This window comes from Bombus pascuorum, chromosome 15 (assembly GCF_905332965.1).
Source record: "Bombus pascuorum chromosome 15, iyBomPasc1.1, whole genome shotgun sequence".
Lineage (NCBI taxonomy): Eukaryota > Metazoa > Arthropoda > Insecta > Hymenoptera > Apidae > Bombus > Bombus pascuorum.
In genome coordinates, this window is record NC_083502.1 from 1699671 (window position 1) to 1719479 (window position 19809).

The 19809-nt window shown below is 34.9% G+C and overlaps 3 protein-coding genes across 9 annotated transcripts in view; all 3 read right to left on the reverse strand.

The window, feature by feature from the left end:
- The window catches only part of LOC132914822 (uncharacterized), a 30385-nt gene extending 22534 nt beyond the window's left edge, over positions 1–7851 (reverse strand). Inside the window, exon 1 of one of the 2 annotated variants that reach the window (XM_060974248.1) lies at positions 7208–7851. The gene's annotated coding sequence lies outside the window, so the exon portion shown is untranslated. Of the gene's footprint in view, positions 1–6643; positions 7187–7207 lie in introns of those variants that run through there. The other variant, XM_060974249.1, reaches the window with a different exon arrangement.
- Positions 7852–8821: 970 nt separating this feature from the next.
- LOC132914823 (aminoacylase-1-like) lies at positions 8822–11903 on the reverse strand. Its single transcript, XM_060974250.1, has 5 exons — positions 11741–11903; positions 10654–10823; positions 9834–10337; positions 9299–9589; positions 8822–9184 (listed from the first exon to the last, which is right to left on the reverse strand). The coding sequence occupies exons 1-5, from the start codon at positions 11835–11837 to the stop codon at positions 9041–9043; spliced, it is 1206 nt and encodes a 401-aa protein (XP_060830233.1). The 5' UTR covers positions 11838–11903; the 3' UTR covers positions 8822–9040.
- Positions 11904–13183: 1280 nt separating this feature from the next.
- Positions 13184–19809, reverse strand: part of LOC132914779 (uncharacterized) — a 28280-nt gene continuing 21654 nt past the window's right edge. For 4 of the 6 annotated variants that reach the window (XM_060974167.1, XM_060974169.1, XM_060974168.1 and 1 more), the window contains 4 exons: positions 18199–19728; positions 17868–18111; positions 17626–17763; positions 13184–17563 (listed from right to left, as the gene is read on the reverse strand). In XM_060974167.1, the coding sequence (XP_060830150.1) occupies positions 17106–17563; positions 17626–17763; positions 17868–18111; positions 18199–19728 (2370 nt within the window). In that variant the 3' untranslated portion in view covers positions 13184–17105. Of the gene's footprint in view, positions 17564–17625; positions 17764–17837; positions 18128–18198; positions 19729–19809 lie in introns of those variants that run through there. The other 2 variants (XM_060974170.1, XM_060974171.1) reach the window with 2 other exon arrangements.

The window sequence follows — 19809 nt, forward strand, 5'->3', positions numbered from 1 at the left end:
TCTCAATTTTTATTAATATAAAAATCTACTCTTACCAGGTCCGGTCAAACGACCAGCTTCAAAATTTAATTTAAATTTGTACGCTCGTCGTTATTTATTTTGTTCGCCTAATCTTATGTAAGTTCCTATGTTACCTTGTTACTCGATTTCTCAATTTTTGTTAATATAAGAATTTACATAAAGTTAGACGAACAAAAGAAATAACGACGAGCGTACAATTTTAAATGAAATTTTGAAACCGGTTATTTGATCAGGTCTGATAATGATAGTCTTAAATGTTAATTTCTACTACGAAGAGACCCATCTTTTTGTCCTAACTACACTTTCATGCGTCATTTACTTTCTGCCTTGTTTACTTTACTTTCTTACCATTAAGCTAACTGTTCTTCCAATTGTAACTAACGATATATATCGTAGGGTGTACAGTCTGTATAAATTAACTAATTAACACGTTGAATGCCATATGGGGGTCACCGGTGACTGACGCACCAAGATTAATAGAAATACATCATTTGAACAAATGTCAATAGTCATAAATTTTTATTGTTAACAATTAAGGGAGTTAATAGTAAAATAAGAAATGGTAAGTCTCGTAACGATTCTTTAGGATTATTGCGGGCCAGAATAAGTATGACCGAGTGATGGATTATGGTTTATGAAAGGTCTCGGGACGCAACCACATAGAAAAGGGCATAACGTATCTCTTGCAAGTAATATTTCAACATTATATGTATCGCATAATAAAACATTCATCGTGGCGCCACGGCCAAACCTTGTAAAACTGACGTGGCATTCAACGTGTTAATAAATAAATAAAATTTTCAGACTCGATTTTCTCGGAAACACAGCGTCATAAAAAAAATATTATTCCGTGTTCTTTTGTTATTTTTCTATGGGGAATTACCTCCTGCCAACTTGTACACAACTATTGAATGCACATTGTACGCTTTGTTGTCTCGATTTCTGGTACGCCACAGCAAAAGGATCGGTTAGAACGGCTCAACGAGCTGCTGACAAAAACATCCTAAACCCAGGTATCAGAATTTTTGGCCTTGGAAATTATCCTTGGAATTTTTCTATTTCCTCTAGCGATGGGATCCCCTTCGTGACTGTATATGGAAAAACGTGAGGAGAATATTTTCTGTGGAAAAGGGCAACGTCAGATGACGTTGGAAGAAGTAACAATTTTTTCGTCAACCGAGGGACCAACAATTTTACCCAAACTCGAGTTCATCGAAATAATTCGTATGCGGGTCTCAATTACGAATCATTGGAGAAGCTTCAACGAGAAGTAACTGATACGAGTGCCAGCAGCTCGTTTCGCTATACAAAATTATTGTTACTGGCCCACGAAAGTATTTGAAATGTGAACATTTACAATAGAAAATTCATCTACATTGTATACATTACATAAAACATTTTAAACATTTTATTAGACTATAACAAGTAGACTGCGGGTGTTTATGGAATCTTTAATTTTTATGAAAATAAATACAGAAAGAGAATATACATAAAAAATATTATAAAGAGTACCGCATTTCTTTTTAATTTTAATTTATACATTATATGAATTCTGTAGATTTTTCAATCTTAAAAACGACTGTCACGACTGTATTGGTTAAAATTTGAAATTTAATCGCAGATATTTATTGCAAATATATATTTAGTGAAAAGCCGGTATACAGTGTGAATAACCATCTTAAACATGTAATAAGTATTAAATATATCTCCAGCCAATATTCAGGTAAAAAATTCGCTGTTTAAATACTTTTGTACTTGCAGTAAATATCCTACAGATTCCATATACATTTTCACTTTTGTTTTAAACTTTACAATCACGATGGTCAACATATTCATGAAAAGCGTATAATCCTAAAATACTTTATTTGTTTACTTTCCTCCAATATTTTCTGAAGCCTGTTTATATGCAAAGATCGTCGCTTCGCCGAAGACAAAGAGAAACGGCGCAAACAAATGATCAAGCGTCTCGTACGAAAACATTTAAAAGACGCACGAACGAACTACAAACGACACGAGGCGGTGAAGAACGTCGACGTTACCGGTGACATAATTTTCACGGTATGAAAATAAATCACGAAGGACAGGCATCCGCGTGAAAACAAGCTCCCTATCGAGTGGAACAACGTGAAAGTCTTCTAGCCGTAAGAGGCGTACACGATTGCTGATTGTGCCGATCTAACCACGTGTTTCCTGATACGATTTTCGCGCTATAAGGTTGAAACGATAGAGAGCACAGCTAGCTTCTTTTTCCTCTTGGCTCCAGAGATTACCCAACGAGGTCAATCAGACTGGTAAAAAAAGAGTAACGCGTGGAACTTCATAGCGAGACGAGAAGATGAACCGCTTCCGCCTGAGCAACATAATCTTCGCTTTCCTTATCTATTCGGAAGAAATACTTCACCTTCCGAGCAGTGAGTCACTTGATGCTCTTCAACGCGATACTTCTTTATAAACGAGATACTCGAATTATTCCTATTTTGTTACTTTTCTTCCCTACGTTAATAATACTTTATAATATAGTAACTATACAATTTATCTTCCATAACAAAGAGCGGTAATGTAAACGATGAGTCATCGAGCAATTACAAAGATTTACCTCCTCCATAGTGCAGTGTCCCACTCCTTAGAAACAACGTAACTAATCCTTTTCCTCTGTTTGTCGAAACTCGACGTGTCTAACGACGAAGAAAGAAAAATGAAAGACAGAAGAAAAAGGAGACACCCTGTTTGTTTTTCTCCAGTGTACACTACCGTGCATAATTAACTAGACGCTCGGTCTAGTCCAACCAAAACATTGGTATTTTCATGATATTTTTAACATTATGATAGAATTATTTCTCTACTGGCAATTCTTTACTTCTTGGAATGCCATATGTTCTGGCTAAATTGCAATTGAACCAAGGAATATACCTGCATCGATCGAGTTACATTTATATCTCTAATAAATAATTGACGCTTCATAAATTTTGTAGAAACTTTTAAAACGTACTTGAAAATACATATCTCAACACAAGACACGCTTAAAGTCATTTAACTTGGCTATTTCCGTAGAAATAATTTTCATCTACCTTCGATGATTGCTTTCTTATTTATACTAATTAACATCAACTCTATTATCTGTAACAATATCCACTATCTGTACATGATTACCTGAAATAATATCAGAAGCGAGAATTAGATTAATATATTTTATATAATTCCAATAGTCTGGAAATGTGTAAATACTTATGCACGGTAGTGTATCCTGCTGGGATGCTAAATAACGTGCGGATTAGTAGAGTGCATCCGACGAATTTGCTTGATATTAAAAGGGATGGTGGGGCGTATCCGCGAACGCATAGGGAAAGAGAGAAAGAGAGAGCCGGCAGTCTGCATCTTGCGATGGACCAACCGTACAGATACATATATACGTATAGCCGTGTGCTCTCCTCTCCTACCCGCGCTTTTCGCCGAGTATCGATCTGATATCCCTGCCGCCGCGCCGCGCCGACCGACCAGTGTTTGCAAAAGAGCTATGAGCGTGTCTGCACTGCCTGACGCCGTATGCGCGTGCACGCTCACCAACGCACGACAAAGCTGTCGTTAGTGGTGGTACGCCTCGGTTCTTGCCTGCCGCAAGACAGTTTGAAAATGCACCGAGCCACTACAGCCTTCCTTCTTGATTCCTGATACACAGCTTTTTATCCCTGTCAACCATTCGATCGATCTTGATTACTCCTCAAATATTTTCTACAAACCAAATATTTCATGAATATGATTTAACGCTTCGATTATTCCGCGCGGTAATTCTCTAACGGAACAGTGTACACTCTTATCCTATAGCAAGAAATTTATCGCTATCTTTATGCGCGTGTATCAGTTGGAAATAGACTGGGAAATAACTTGCGAGAGTTGGAATTGATGGGATCAGAAACACCTCGTATCGCTTCGAGTCTGTGTACGTAGCAAACAATTTCAAATCAGATTTCATTCCAAGTTTGAGTCTTCACAAGGTTTGAAACGAAAGAATGGCTTATTGATTATGCATGTTATTTATTGATTAATGAAAATTCTATTTAAAATTAATGTAGTATTCTATATAATATATATAATTAGTAGTAAAAGTTAAATAAGTTGGTAATTAAATAATAAAAATAATGTTTTTATACAAAAGATTCTATACATTCTATACAAGAACTCTGATACATTCGTAATGTGTACTGCAAGATACAAAAATGAGAAAGGTAAACACGTGTATTTATGATACTGTCTGAATAAAAGGAATTGGAAAAAGATACTCTCAAAACTTTCAGGAATTTTAAATAAATAAATGTATATATTATATTTGTATAGATATATTATTAAATTTCGAATAGAAATTCGAAGTGATTCGAATATTGACAGTCTTGAAAAATATCGAATCGTTTCGAAATTGAGACTCAAATGCCATCACTAACTGGAAAATTAAGTTCGTAGTAGGTACTCGATACGATATTGCACATCGACGATGAAAAGAGAGGGAGAAAGACACACAGATCGAACGCGGGAACCTCACGTACACGTGGACGTGTGCCAATGGCAAATTGGCGCGAAAAAATCTCTCTCGGTTAATCGTTACGGGCTCCATTACATTCGTAATCTTTGTATATCCTCGACGACTTAGAAACAGTTTTGATACATGGAAGATAAAATGGTAAAAATGCGTCAGTTATTATTTGACCTTCGATAATAACCTTAAGCATGAAATAAATTCGACCGAACTGCTCCTTCTATTTGAATCATTTTGCTTTCACCAAGAGAACCGATTCAAGTTTCTTGAAAAATTTCGCGTGTTGCTACGAATGGCACGCAATCTGCATTCGGCAAAGCGAATTTCTCTGAACATAGGCAAGCTACAAGTTGTTGCGTGTTGTAATACGGGAGCGCAAAATCGATCCTTGATCTCGATTAGATTTAACCGTAACAGACCAGATAGAGCCACCATGAAAATGAAAATACGTGCGAACGAATAAACACTTTTCAACTTGATGGTATTTTCTACTGTTTACTAAAACGTGTAAAGGAAAATTCATCGCGTTATCGTTACTTCGAAAAATTACGTTACGGGAGAGTTTTGTTTGATAACCGTAGGAGAACCGAGGCTATAAGCATCGCACGAAACCGTAATTTACCAACTTTTTTTACGGTTATCTTTTCACATCTTTTAAAACAACTTTCTAACGCGTCCGAGAGGCACTCTCTCAGTTTCGTTTCTAAACAATGGTGCGAATCAAATGTTCGTCTCCAACGATCCTTTGGTAAATAGAAAAAAATAGAGGCAAAAAATCATTGAAACGTGTAATTACAATGTTTTTAATAACCGAGGAAAATGGATTCCGATTGTGACTTGTCTAATTTAGAAAATAAAATAATAAATTAAAATAAGTGAATCGATATTAAACGTAATTGTACTTTTGATTCGTAAAACGATTACGTTTATTCGAAGCATATTGATAACGAAAGGAAAGAGGAAAAGAAAGGAAAGGGCATGAAAACGGGCAGCACACGGTCATGGCATCGATTCAATTGTTAAGAAGCAACTTTTCTTTAGCGCAACGCAAAAGAAAAAATACTAAATGAAAAAAATGTATTGACGCGAGCCAGGGAACTCTTCTCAGTGACAAATAATAATAATAACTCGTGAACACGAAACATGGCGAAGTAAATTTCGGTCGAGCCTGTAGGATATTTCCTGCGGTGGGCATATGGCGAGGGGTAGAGTTCCGAGAAGGTTCCCACGGTCAATAGCTTTCGTGGCGGTGAGGCTTGAAAGTGCTCGAGGGGCCCTCCCTACTACTCGTTATTCGCAATATTTTCAAAAAATCTCCTTTTCCGAGACCGCGATTCCACAAAAACCAATAAATCTTTTACGAATAATATATCGTTAAGAACATTTACTAACAGTACAATTAGTTCATTATACATTCTTAATAACATCGTGTAAATCATTTTTGCTTTAAAATCAATAGATTATTTCCCATAGATCCTTCTAATCCCAATTGAAAACGAGGGCTTTTAATTGCTACTCCTGTTATTGATTACTTGCCGCCAAGTCGAGGGAAACTTTCGGCTAGCTTCGTTAATTATTTTAAGCTGCAACCAACGTTAATAAAAAAATAACTCCGTTATAATAAGCTTTTTAACCACGAATCGATAAGTCTCGATAAACACTGTGTAAATCGCTTAATTTGTTAATCTTTCGCCATCTTTGATGGTAATTCTTTTTTGATGACACATACGTAAAACGACATTGTGCAACATGCAAACGTCGATTAAAGCAGTAAGCGGTATAAGATTTTAATTTGATGTGCAATTAGAAATCCATAATTTATGTGGACACGAATATCATAAATTACTTACAAATTAATTCTTTTCGTTAAAAATGATTTATCAAAAAGAAGAAAATACTAGTACGAAAATAATTTTTGTGCACAATAATTATTCCCTCTCCTGTCGCTAGCGAACACGACCCCGAATCAAAATGACGATTCGTCGTACGAGTGCAAACGTGACATTGCACAGAGTGCATTGAGTGGCAAAACAATGGCTTTCATCACCGGAAATATATGTTATATCAGTGAGGTTTCCCGGTAAATACACTCACTCTCTTCCCGCCGAAAGTTACGTCGAGGTCCATTCTGCTTACGATGAATCACTCATTCAGTTCGATTTGACACACGAGCCAGCCAACCGATTGTTTATTTTTTACGAAGCGTTGTACGCTTGATAAATAATTGCTATGGTGATGTGCTCACGGCCGCCTACGCTATCGAATCGACGGAGCGCGGCAAATGTATGAATCTCGTGGCCGATCGTGAATTTATCGTGTCCAAGCGGTCTAAAAATACCGGCAACGCGCAGGGGCAAAAAAAGAAGAAAAATATCATCGAACCGCTCAATTACTGACAGATTAATCCCCTGCTATTAACAGTCGTGTGCAAACACGAACGTAAACATAGATGTATCGTAATACTCAATAAACTCTGTGCATGAAGAAAGGTAGAAAAAAAAAAAAAAATTAGAGTTGAAAGCATCATGACTGCCCCCTTGTACCTTGACACTCGAAAGCTAGGATGGCTCGGCGGGCCGGCTAAGACGAAATATTTTTTCGTAATTTTTCGTTGAGGCTTGCGTGAACGGCACGTAAATAAAGCGTAACTAGACCTACCGTGTGTTTGACAATCCTTAAAGCACGTCGTCCTCGCGGGCAAGCACCACTTTCACACATATATTTACAAGAGAATTATGCGATTTTTGGCAGCGACCATGTATAAACGGACACCGACACAAGACCCCCTTTACGGAACTGAAGTAACGTTGACGGGAGGCTCGTGAACAAAGACCACGCACGATTTCAAATCTCGTCCTGACGATTGGCCGGCCGCAGTCACGTGGCTTTACCGCCCTCTCCTTATTGGCTGTTCACTACGGGTTGCGAGGACATTTTAAACGATGTACTTATGCACATGGCTGACAAAGGGATACGCACCAGGGAATTTTCTTTTCTATTTTTTTACAGAATTATTATCTCTATTAAATGTAATGATTTTTTACTAATAATTATTCGTTAAATCGGCAATCAATCAATAGACACTGCAGTATTCACGTTAAGAATGGCAACAATTGTACGACTTCTCCCTTACCTTCCCCACTTCAAAATGGCCGAATCCAAACAATGCACAGAAAATCATTCACTCTCGTTATATTTCGATATGTTTTAATTTCATTTGCGACTTAAAAAAATCTTAATATTTTTTATCATTCCCTAAATGTAAAATATTTTACAATCTATGCTGGAAACGCGAAAATCATTCGTGATAGTAAATCGAAAACATTGGACGAGTCCATCGTTCTAATTGGGAGGGGAGCGCGGCAGTCCCGTCAAGAATGAACCACAGCAATAATGGCGGGAATATACACACACGCATACATATTTATCGACTTTATGTGGAAAAACATAAGTCAACGCTATCCTGTGAAACAGATTTGTACTCACTGTATCAAATTAAATATAACATTAACGTGTATCAATATGATTAATTTGTTGCAGAATTTTGGGCAAAATATTAATTCTTTAGCCCATTGAGATCAATAGCTTTGCTTTACCTATTTTTTTTAAATAAATACATATATTTGAGAGTCAATGTGATATAAAGCGCAGAAGAAAAAGAAGAAATATATTTGTTGTATTGTGCATAAAAATATATAATTACCATAGACAGTTTTTGTCATGGTTTATATAAAATATATTTAATTATTTAAACATTTATATATATATGTGCATTATGTATATATAATATATGTTTATAAACCTTTTTTCAGCAATTCTACGCTTTGCAGATAATAAGGAACATTAAATGGTCTCAAATGCTCCTACGTACAATTATAAAATCAAAAATAAAACATTCATTGTTTTTTAGTATGATACTTGATTTTTTACAACATAACTTGTACTTAAAAAAAGAAAATAATATCGCTTGTTCTCGTACACTGAATAACATACTCTGATTTCAGTTAGTTCACTAGAGAAATTGATAAATGCATTTCCCAATACCTGGTTTAGAATGATTTGACTGTTGTGTTTTGTTCCTCTCGATGAGACCTTCTTTTCGTTACTCTTCAACGACGCACTTCGTTTCTAAACCATTTGTTTGTTTTTCTACATTCTCTCAGTCTTGTTCCAAGTTATTCCTTAATCATTGAGACTAACTGCGTGTTAATACATTTACTTCCACTAGACAATTATGGCTTTCTATAAATCTTTCAATTAATAACAACTTGATAATAATAAAAACATATTTTTGTAACAATTATAAATATTTGAAACATATATAACTTTCTAAATCTTTATGAATTATTGCACTATTTTTCGTTCATTCAGGAACGTTAGTAAACTTCTGCATTTCTTCTTAACTCCTATTATTAATCTTAATTTTTGACTTTGGTATTTGAAATAAAGGTACACAATTTTAAAAAGCGTGTGATGTTAGAGATCATCTAGTTAGATATTTGCTACTGCTGGTATTATTTTCATGTATATATCAATGCCCTTTAAGAATATATCTTTGTTCAGATATTCATTGTGATCGTGAAGAAGTATTTTCGTTTTATTCATGGGTGAAAAACCAATGGAAGGTATTCCAACCTGAGATAAAAAGCATACTTTTAAAAATTTGTTCGTCGTTTTACATCATTAAAAGTTGACAGAATATGGTTTACCGTTTTATACCAATAAAAAGTTAATAGAAGGGATATTTACCTGTCTTATATAGCGACTGTCTGTTCCGCCTGGAAAGATTCCTATTTGCAACTTTATTTTAAGATCGTCACAAGCTTTTTTAAAAGCGATCCAATAGGGATTAGAATCGTCTAACTTTGTGTTCTCGATCTTGGGATCTTTTTGTTCGAACGAATACGTAACATCGGCACCAGCTTCCTCACACCATTTTTTGATCATAGCTTCGAACTCGATGTGATCGACAGAAGGCTCAATTCGAATATCAAAAATTGCCGTTAACGAAGTAGGTACTACGTTTGTTTGTACGCCACCCTGAAACAAATTATATTTTTCCATTATTAGTACAACACGGAATATTCTATTTTGTTGTTTTTAAACATCAAAATTTAAAAAACTGACTCACTGTGTAATATTTTCCTAAATGCGCAGACATGTAATATTTAAAACACAAATTAATTATGCTTGTTCAAAATATAAGATAAAAGCATGAATAAATAAAATTATAATGTGAATGATAAAATATAAGCTAAGCAATAAATCCCCAAAAACTATATACCTTCAGTTGCGTTAAGTTTATAGTTGTAACATCGCCAAGCTGTACTTTTGGATCTTTCAACTTTTCTTTCTCTTGAGCTCTGTAGTCCATAAAATGATCAATTATAACTCTTATTTTTTCACCAGCTGTATTATCATGTAAAATGGATCCATGACCGGGAGTACCCTTACATTCTACTTCGACATGCCAAATTGCTCTTTCACCATAAAACATATAAAAATATTCTTCGGGCGAAGCTACACCTTCATCCAGAGAGAAACCAATATTTAACTCTTTGAAGTCCTTGGTACGTACAAAATCTTTCATGCCAAGTTCTCCTCCTATTTCTTCATCAGGTACAAAGGAGATATGGATTGTTCTCTTAAAATGTTGATTAGTAAGTTTTAAACGGCGAATTGCTTCCAAATATTGGATTCCAACACATTTCATGTCCTGGCTACCACGAGCATAAATGTTTCCTTTTTCATCCATATGAGCACTAAAAGGTGGATAGGTCCATTTATCCTGAAAAGTTTTATTTGTTAATTATATTTATTCATTTAGGTTTTCTCTTTAATATTAATTTCTCAGGTCTTAGTATTAGGTATTAGTTCACTGTACCAGCATATGTTTCCTCATATGTTTCTCATACCATATCAATACGTTTTTCATACCATAAGACAGACCGAAGACCACTTTGTGGTAATAAAAGGTTTGGTAATGAAAATACTTGTTTACTTATAAAATACCAAACAAAAGTCAATCGCTTTGCAGACCATACGAATGGAATAACAGAATTCTGAGACATTAACAATTAACACATTTATGTTATCATACGTACTTCAAATACAGGTACAACATCCATGTGACTATTTAATAGAATAGCTGGTTTTGCTGGTTCTGTCCCTATCCATGTTATGACAACAATTGGTTTATTCGCCTGGACATGATATACTTTAATAGGTAAATCGAGAGATTCTGCTTGTTTCCGAAGGAATGCAACACAATCATCTGCGAAATGAAAGATTTGAATTAGTATCAATTAATTAATATCATATATCTATATTTAACACAAAGATATCAAATCATCCTATTATTTATAACTGGAGCAAGAATTTCTGAAATTCTTTTACATATCGGTTATCTTATTTTGTTTATAATAAACAAAATTATCTTATCTTTCGTTATGATCGACATTTCTTACGAAGAGATTTAGGAAGACACAAACAGTTAATTACTCTTGACGTAACTACTTTGATAAATTATAAAATCCAATATTTACAGCGCAATCATCATTCCGACGACTCGTTATCGTCGGTAAACTGAATTAGATTGAACAGACATAAAAAATAAACAATGCAATACCAGAATTAAAAAGAATTTCTAATTACATGTAATTTAGGTCAGTCACGAATCGTACTTGCGTAATGATCATATCCAAGCCAAATTCATCCACGCTAAATTTCAAATTTTTGTCGGAAAGTAAAACAGAAGTTCGGAGATGATTTTACAAAAGATCTAGAAGCACACCGTCAGTTGGATAAAAAGATACAGAGATAGAAATAACATTCCACACAGGGTGGGGCATACAATGGCTGGATAGCGTCTCCGACGCTTCGAAGTTGGGTTGGTTGGGCTAACTGGCAGGTCCGTTCTGTCCCCATGTGAAAACGTGCGAGCATCGTGAATTAACGTGAAGGATTTAACATGCAAACCTAGAAATTCTGTAGTATACCAAAAATGCGTAACTTGTTTAACAAGGAAATGACGGAGTCCGTATTCCGGTACACAATATGCGTGCATAATTTTTACATGATCGTACGTGCTTAAAGGTACACGCGTGATGATTGAAAGAGTATTCGCGTTGTTTATCGTGGCAAATAAATTAGGAAAATACAATTAGAGATCGAATATGTAATATTGCTCACCGTAATTGATGTTCGGTTGGACAGAAGGTATCCGCAAATATTCGCGAAAATTCTCTACAGCTGTTGCGTTCAGCTGAGCTTTCGAGGACGAAGACATTGTACCGTCTGCTGATCGTCGCGTCGGATGCCGCTTAGTCGACTGTCATACCTAGCACTCATAGCAGACGCCTGCCGCTTGTCTCGGCCAATTGCCGTTGATTATCACTAGTGACGTAACAAAACTCGATCAATCGAAACGTGTGGACAGGAATGGCGGGTTCGCAAGCGTCTCTTTGAAAAACTAGATAAGATTAGAAAACGAAAATACTTTGTTTGATCAATGAATACGTCCTTTCTGTGCGGAAAGTTTTTGCGATAAACCATCCGATAACAGTTGATGTACAATATCGTATATAAGAAATTTGGACACTTGGTACAATTGAATCAGGACATCGATATTTTCACTATATTTGAAATATTACGATAGAAGAATGTTTCTCCACTATTAATTCTTTACTAAGTGGCGTAAATGGGATCAAATGTTCTACTAAATTAAAATTGAATCAAGGAATATACTTGTATCAATCACATTTCATATTTATCTCTAATAAATAGCTGACACTTTTTAAAATCTATAAAATTTTAGAATGTGGTTGGAAACACATTTGCATTCCAATTATTTTAACATGTCAACATTGAATAGATACACTTAAAGTCAATTATCAATCTACTAAATCGTATATAGTTAGCTGAAATAAAATCAGAAACGAAAATTAGGTTACAGAGCTTTATTTGATGTTTCTTATATGTTTGTAATAATCTGGAAGTGTCCAAATACTTATATAATGTACATGTACAGTAGCTCACCAAAGTATTTGAATACTTCTAGAAACTTTTTACCTATATATTTTACAAAACATTTTGAAATTTCATTATTATTATAACGGGAGACGTTATTATCGTAATTATATTGGTTAAATTTGAAACGGATCGAACTATTTATTGGAAGCATACAATTCGCTATATTAATAAGCTAGAATATGTAATGAGACGATCTTTAACACTATTTGTATATTTAAGACTGCTATTCACACTGTATAATAATATTTCATTAACTTTATGTTTGCAATAGATGTCTTGTAACTTCTAAGTACATTTTCGGATTGGTTTTAAATTTTATTGTTATAAATACGATAGTCATGTCTCATGATAATGCTAATGAAATTTCCAAAAGTTCCGTGTAATGAACATAATATACTCATCAAAATTTTCTATAATAATTCTAGTTCTATATATTCTAGTATTTTTGTGAGCCACTGTACGTATACGACGGTTGATTTCATTATCAGATAACGGATCAAATAAATAAAGATGATGACCGAAAAACAAACTTTGAATACACGTGGATATGAGAGAGGATGCGAGAGATCAAGGTTATTACACATGGAAAGAGATCGTCAAGACTTGTTAATTCGTAAAATGTATTCCGATTTATTAAATTTCATGTATGCCTAAATATGAGCTCTTTACACGTTACGCCATAATATTATATTCATATAGAGATTGATATCGGAGAGCTTGTTACATCCAATAATCGATAGTACGAATTAAATTATTATACAATGTAGAATATACTGCAACGTGGCTAATAACTAGGCACATACATGTAACAATGAATTGCAAATAAAAAAATTATGTGTTCAGGTATAATTATAGAGACGAACTTTCTCTTTTATATATATATGTATATGTATATATATATATGTGTGTGTATATATATATGTACATATAATAATAATATAATAATAATAATAATAATAATAATCACTACTGATCTGGTTTATTTACAACATTGAAACTATTGTACTAACGAGTTTTTTACTAAGTTTTTTGTCTTCTCATCTCTATAACACGATTTACTTATATCTTTATACGTAGCAACAGAACGCCTTTGTCACTTTATCAGAATGTCCATTATACAGATAGGTTAGAGCAATCAGAGAGAGAATTATACAACGAATAAAATACATTACAAAGCTGAACGTATGTGTAATCGCAAAAAGCTATTTCATTACCTTTCTTCTGTTTTTTGTTACTTTTCCTTTCAATTGCCATTCTCTGTTTTACATGGATTTTTTCACTCGTCTCTTAATAGATGTTTCCTTTTTTCTTTCGAAAAATCTCGAAGGAGACGTTCATACTTAAATTTATCTTACAAAAGTATGTACAAGTTTCACAGTACTGCCAACCAGGTGATGAACATAAAGCTATACACACCCTTATCTCACATTCGCACCTGGTTAACGCAAGTAACTTACACTAGTATACATGTTTATTACAAAATATCGGCTAAAGTATAAAGGAATACCAAATGCCAAAAATATCGCTCGTTTAGCTCTCCCCATAACCTTTTTTCTCGAATTGCAAGTATTTTTCCATGTCGTTATTTTGTTTATGCTCCTTCTCTTTTGTTTTCTTTTTTTTTAAAATAAAATCTGCGGTCAAATAAACACAAGTTAAACAGTAAGTAGTTGAAGAACTCGATACACTGTAGTTTTATATTTTTTCTATTACTAGCGAAATCCATAGAATGCAGCAGGATTTCAGTAAAATTCATTCTTCTGTATTCCGTTTTTTTTAAATATCTTATTCCCTAGTTACAGATCTCTCTAAACTTTAATGTCGTGTTTAAAAATTTGTGTTTTAAGCATGTTACAACAGTAAAACGTGGCTTTGTCGTTCGCTAAAACCTCGCATTTTTTGTAACTACATAAATTTACCAATTTGACTATTCGTTTGAAACTGAATGAATACATAAAATGGTGATGAACAAATCGATCTATTGGCTCGTGAAAACTCTTCGAGGAACTATATGTATATGTATTAAATATATTTTTCATTTATCCGAAACGTTGTTATCGAAATCTTAAATTGTACATAATTTCTCACTTCTTCGTTATTAGAAAATACTTTATTTTTCTTTGTCCGTGCGAATAAGTAAAATTTAGTACCTCGAAAAGTTTTCTAGGTCAGTTCTTTAGACATCAAGTATATCGATCAAAATGCTTTTCTTTCTCTAGTACTGTGTTTAATGTTTGATTCGATAATTGCTTCCTATATCCTATGATATTTATAATTGTTGTTGCACATGGGAAAAGATCAGCGGAAAGTAAGAAATATTTATGGCCTTCAGATTCAGCAAAGTTTAAACTCTTTTCAGCTAGAAATTTTCCCTTCGACCGAGAAAAGTAATTCGTTGTGTGTATTTCTTTTGGATAGAATGTTAACCATGAGTCTAAAATCTGCGAAATATACAAAAGCCGGACAGTTATAACTCATATTACAACGAGGAACTCCCAATAAGAAATCGTAATTAATTAACGTATTTAATATATATATATGTACACACGACAAATACGCGAAAATTCCGATATGAAATCTTTGTACAACACGCTAATCTTAAATTACACCGCTGTGTACACTGGGAGAATTGTCCTTAATCAAATGTACCATTTACATTCGTCAAATAAAAATACGACAAAATTAATGATCACCGGACTAAAAAGAAAGAAGAAAAAATAACGAAAATAGATTTACAACACAAATAAATAAAGTTTTAGAAAAAGAAAAAATTAGATTAGATCTTTTTTAATACGCGTATAGAACAACTAGAACAATTTACAAATTTCAGGAACGAAAAAGATGCACTCTACCTATGTATTCGTTAATTCGTTTTCTCACTTTTTCTTTTACAAAAAATAGCTTACGATTCTCCTGTCGTACTAATTTCTTTTTTCTTACTGCAGCTTATATTCTCTTCCTCTCTCTCTCTCTCTCTCTTTCTCTCCCACTCTTTCTCTCTTTTATACATTCTTTCTCTAAATCGCCTCTTAAAGAGCTTTGTACTTCAGAATGAATGTTCAGTTTCAACACTTCCACGGATCGTCAAATAAAAGATATTTGTCGCGGAGACGCCTCTCAGTATCAACTAAAACATGTTGTACTGTCGATTGTGTTATGGAAAATCAACGAAGAGAAATTAGAAGATTTGAGCGCAAAAGAACAATTCTTAAAAGAAAAGATGTGTCAGACTCTTAGCAGGAGATACAGAGTGACGAAATCGATACGTGGGAACATTCAGTCTAGGGCCTGTACAATTTTACCCCAAACAGGCCTGTTTCCTTCCCATAGAATCGACATTATTGTCACAATGGAATCAAAAAGCGAAAATTCCAATTGTCCGATAATAAACCTGGCACTGTACAATGATATCACCACTTGAATTTATTATTTACTTTTCCTAAAATTCCGATCATACCGATACTCTTTTCTTTTTTGTTCTTTCTATTAAAAAAAAAAAAAAGAAAAAAAAAGAAAAAAAATAGAAGAAAAAGAAAAAGAAAGAAAAAAGAAAGGAAACAATAAAACATGATAATAAAAAAAAATTGCAACTCACAGCATAGTGTTTAAATTTTTTCTGTATCTCTCCCTCGATCTTTAACTTAAATGTACATTTCGATACCATTATATTATGCATATATGCAAATGATATTTACAGAAAAATCGTATAATATTGGTATGCACATTTTGTGTATCTGTTTTTGTGTATGTGTGTATACATATATAATATATATAACTGTCAGATGTGGGTTCCGAATATCACGATTATCGTTCGGATTAATTTCAGCTTTGTTACAATTTCGCCACAATTGGACTAGTGATATATATAAACGTTTTTTAGGGCACCATTTCTCCGATATAAAAAGTGTACGCGGCGTACGATACACTTTTGGCCATAATGCTTAGATGCCAGTAGTTTCCTTAAACACGGTCGTATAATGCGTGAGAGCACTACGTTTTATTTTCTTTCATTCCTTTCGGTTTCTTTTTTTTTCTGTTTAAAATACTTAATTATCACTTTAGGCCACGCAAATTCCATCGAGTGCGTCTCCGAAACCATCAGTAATATTAATATTCCTTGTTTCTCCTTTCGCAGTCAACGATGTACGCGCATAAACGTTTTTAATACAAGAGAGAACAGTGTAGCACCTGGTATCACGAATCTCTTCTGATTTACTGTCAGCTGCGTGCGCGAATCATCATATTATCATATAATCTAAATACCCTTTTGCTAGAACACGAATGACGTTAAATAGAAGAGATCGTGAATTTATATTCTGTTCCACTCAAGATATCTTGTTTCACCCCCTTCCCTTCTCTCAGGCCAGGGAGGATAACTTAACACTTTAATCTAATGGAATTAAGCGACCAGCTGCGAGTTTCGCTTTTGTTCGAAACCAATCGACAAATTAACTCGCGATCCGACGAAGTCTAATAAAAATTTTTCCAGCTAAAAACTTTTCGACAGCGCTACCTTTTATGTGGGTTAAGACCTTGGTGCCGGGTGATTATAAAACTGTTTCTGCGATTGGCCAGATGCAGGATACATTTGATTTCCAGGTGGCGGTGTAACAGGCGTGTACTTGGAGATCGATACTGCTGTGGTAGACGGTGGAATAAACTGGGGAGGATACGGATTTGAGCCTGGTGGTGCTTGAGACGCTTGGGGTACTAAGAATTGTTGTGGTTGTTTATTTGCAGATGTCTGAGGTGTAGCGTTCGAATAAACTTGTTGCGCAGAATTCTGTGGAACTGTGAAGTTTGAGTACTGAACGGGACAAGGTTTAGCTTGGAACTGAGAATAATGGATGGATGCAGATCCTGGAGGAGGTATATAGGGTTGAGGAGGCAATTGAGGTACCGGGTAACCTGGTGGGGTATTTGATACAGTAGGATGAGGTGGAGATGTTTTACGCGCTTTCAATATTGCCTCTGCCGTTAAACCTGTAACGATTTACAGTCATGTAAAAAGTAATGAAATGGCAAAAGAGAATAGTAATATTTACCATGTTTGCGAGCTCTTTCCTCTTCGTCGTCGCTGAGGAACAATCCAAATTCTCGTTTCAATCTTTCTGTAAGATTTTCTCTTTGACGTTCGACTAAAGTTGGCGCGGCAGACCAACCAATTGTCCCTTCCTCACCACCTATAAGAGTATAAAATGTTTTAACAAAGTAGTTTATAATTTTTGATGCTTAAACCTATTGTTATTATCTCAACCTTAAACCTCTTAGTATCCTCTATATTAACCTTTCTTTTCCTCGCCTTCTGTGTTCGTGAAAAGCGGTAATGTGGTTAGGGTCGGTACATCAAGAGATAATGAGATTTTGGAACCTTCCTCATCGGAACTCAGCGACGAAGTTCCACTGCTCGCACTATCTGATCTACCTCTAGCTCCCCCCTTATCTGTTGTAGAAGCATCGCTTGACGGTTCAGGTTCTGGAGGCGTGCCAGACGATTGCTGTTTGCGTTTACGGTATTCTGATATGGACAACTAGAACAGCAAATTACTTTTGAATAAACAAGAAACACATGGTAGAATAACTTCGAAGTAGAAATTTTATTCTATAGTTATTCTAACCTTTCGTTTAACAGGAGGGATTGTTTCGGGTTTAAATGCAGGAGCTGGCATACTATTTGGAACGACAGTTCTCGGATCCTTTAATCGTTTGATTTCCTTAGGCGGAGCTTCCTCCTCTTTTATTGGAGTTTCTTCATTGTGAACATTTTGAGGGATTGGTTTTGTCGTACACTCTTGTATCTCTATAATCTGCTCAGAAGTTTCACACTTTGGCTCGATGTATGGTACATTATTTTCTTCGATCACTTCTTCTTTAGCGCTCTCGTTTGTTAGATCATCCAACTTAGCTTCCAGCAATTCCCTTAACGCCGTCGAGAGCATAGACTTTTGTTCACCATTTTTGGATTCATCTTCCGTCTCCATATCAATGGTAGACTCGATAATAGCGGCTTCAAAATTCAATTGGCTTTTTGGAGCACTCGTTGCTTCTGTCTTTTTACGAATTCGCTCACTTAATGGTGGAATGGAATGAAAACTCTTTGGTGGTTCTGTGATAGATTCTGTGTCCATGTTGGAAGACACAGACTCAAAAATGGATTCTTCGGATGAAGTAACGAACGCGGACGGCTGTTCAAGTTTCTGAGATTCCTGGCTCTGTTCGATTTCTTTAATGCTATTCTCAATGATACATTCTGATTCAGATTTGCTTCCGAATTCTTTGAATAACTTTTCCTCGTGGTTTAAATTGAACGATTTGAACGATGACGACTCGTATTTCACGTCATCTATTTCTTTATCCTCAGATTCGGAATCTTCTTTGGAACTCTCCATCAGACCCTCGATACCATCCATGCTTTTATCCTTTTCCGAACTAGTGTCTACTTTTTCCTTATAATCATTTCCATCGTCGCCAGTAATTTTCTTCATTTGAGCTTCAACGTCAAATTCGTCGATCGACATGTTGTCGTCAGATTTGATTTCGCACTTCATATCTTCGGATCTTTTATAATCATCACACTTATCATCTTCAACTTTAACCATCTCATTTATACTACCTCCGAATTCCAGTTTCATCTCAGCCACGCGTTCCTTCAGAATTGCATCCGATTCCATAACAGCGATTGGAGAGCTGAAATCTTCCATTTCTGTGTCTCCTTCGTTTTGATCGACTATCTCGACGGTACCCTTCTCCATATCCAAATTCTCTTCTTTCTTTATAATATATTCCTTTTTGCTCCTATTTTTCTGATGGCTAACCAGTTCGTTTTTAACAGATCGCAATTCATTCTTGATGAAAGATTTTGACTCCAAGTGCATGTAAGTGTCACAATCCATTTCATCTTTCTCTTCTTTCTTCACCCCGATGTTCTCTTCTTTCATTATCGAAATGTCTATCACTAAATGTTTCTCGGATTTTACATTTTTAAGATGAAAATCCTGTGAAATATCTATCGAAAGCTTTTGCCGTACGATATCGTTTGAATTTACGTGTTCATGTGAGGCAATCTCTTGCTTTACAGATTCTGTTGTCGTGTGACCTTCTTCATTCTGATCAACCAACGAGGATTGCAGGTGCTCGATGAAATCGTCCTGAAAAAAATGGTTTGATTAAAAATTCAACTTCCTATTAATTTACAAAAAAACATTTCAACATACAATCAAACAGCAACT

Excerpts from the sequence above, each read along its gene's own strand:
- LOC132914823 (XM_060974250.1), bottom strand. The coding sequence starts at position 11,837 with ATGTCTTCGTCCTCGAAAGCTCAGCTGAACGCAACAGCTGTAGAGAAT. Across the intron at positions 10,338-10,653 it reads ATGTTGTACCTGTATTTGAA|GATAAATGGACCTATCCACC; the intron begins GTACGTATGATA and ends AAAACTTTTCAG. Across the intron at positions 9,590-9,833 it reads TAAACTTAACGCAACTGAAG|GGTGGCGTACAAACAAACGT; the intron begins GTATATAGTTTT and ends AATTTGTTTCAG.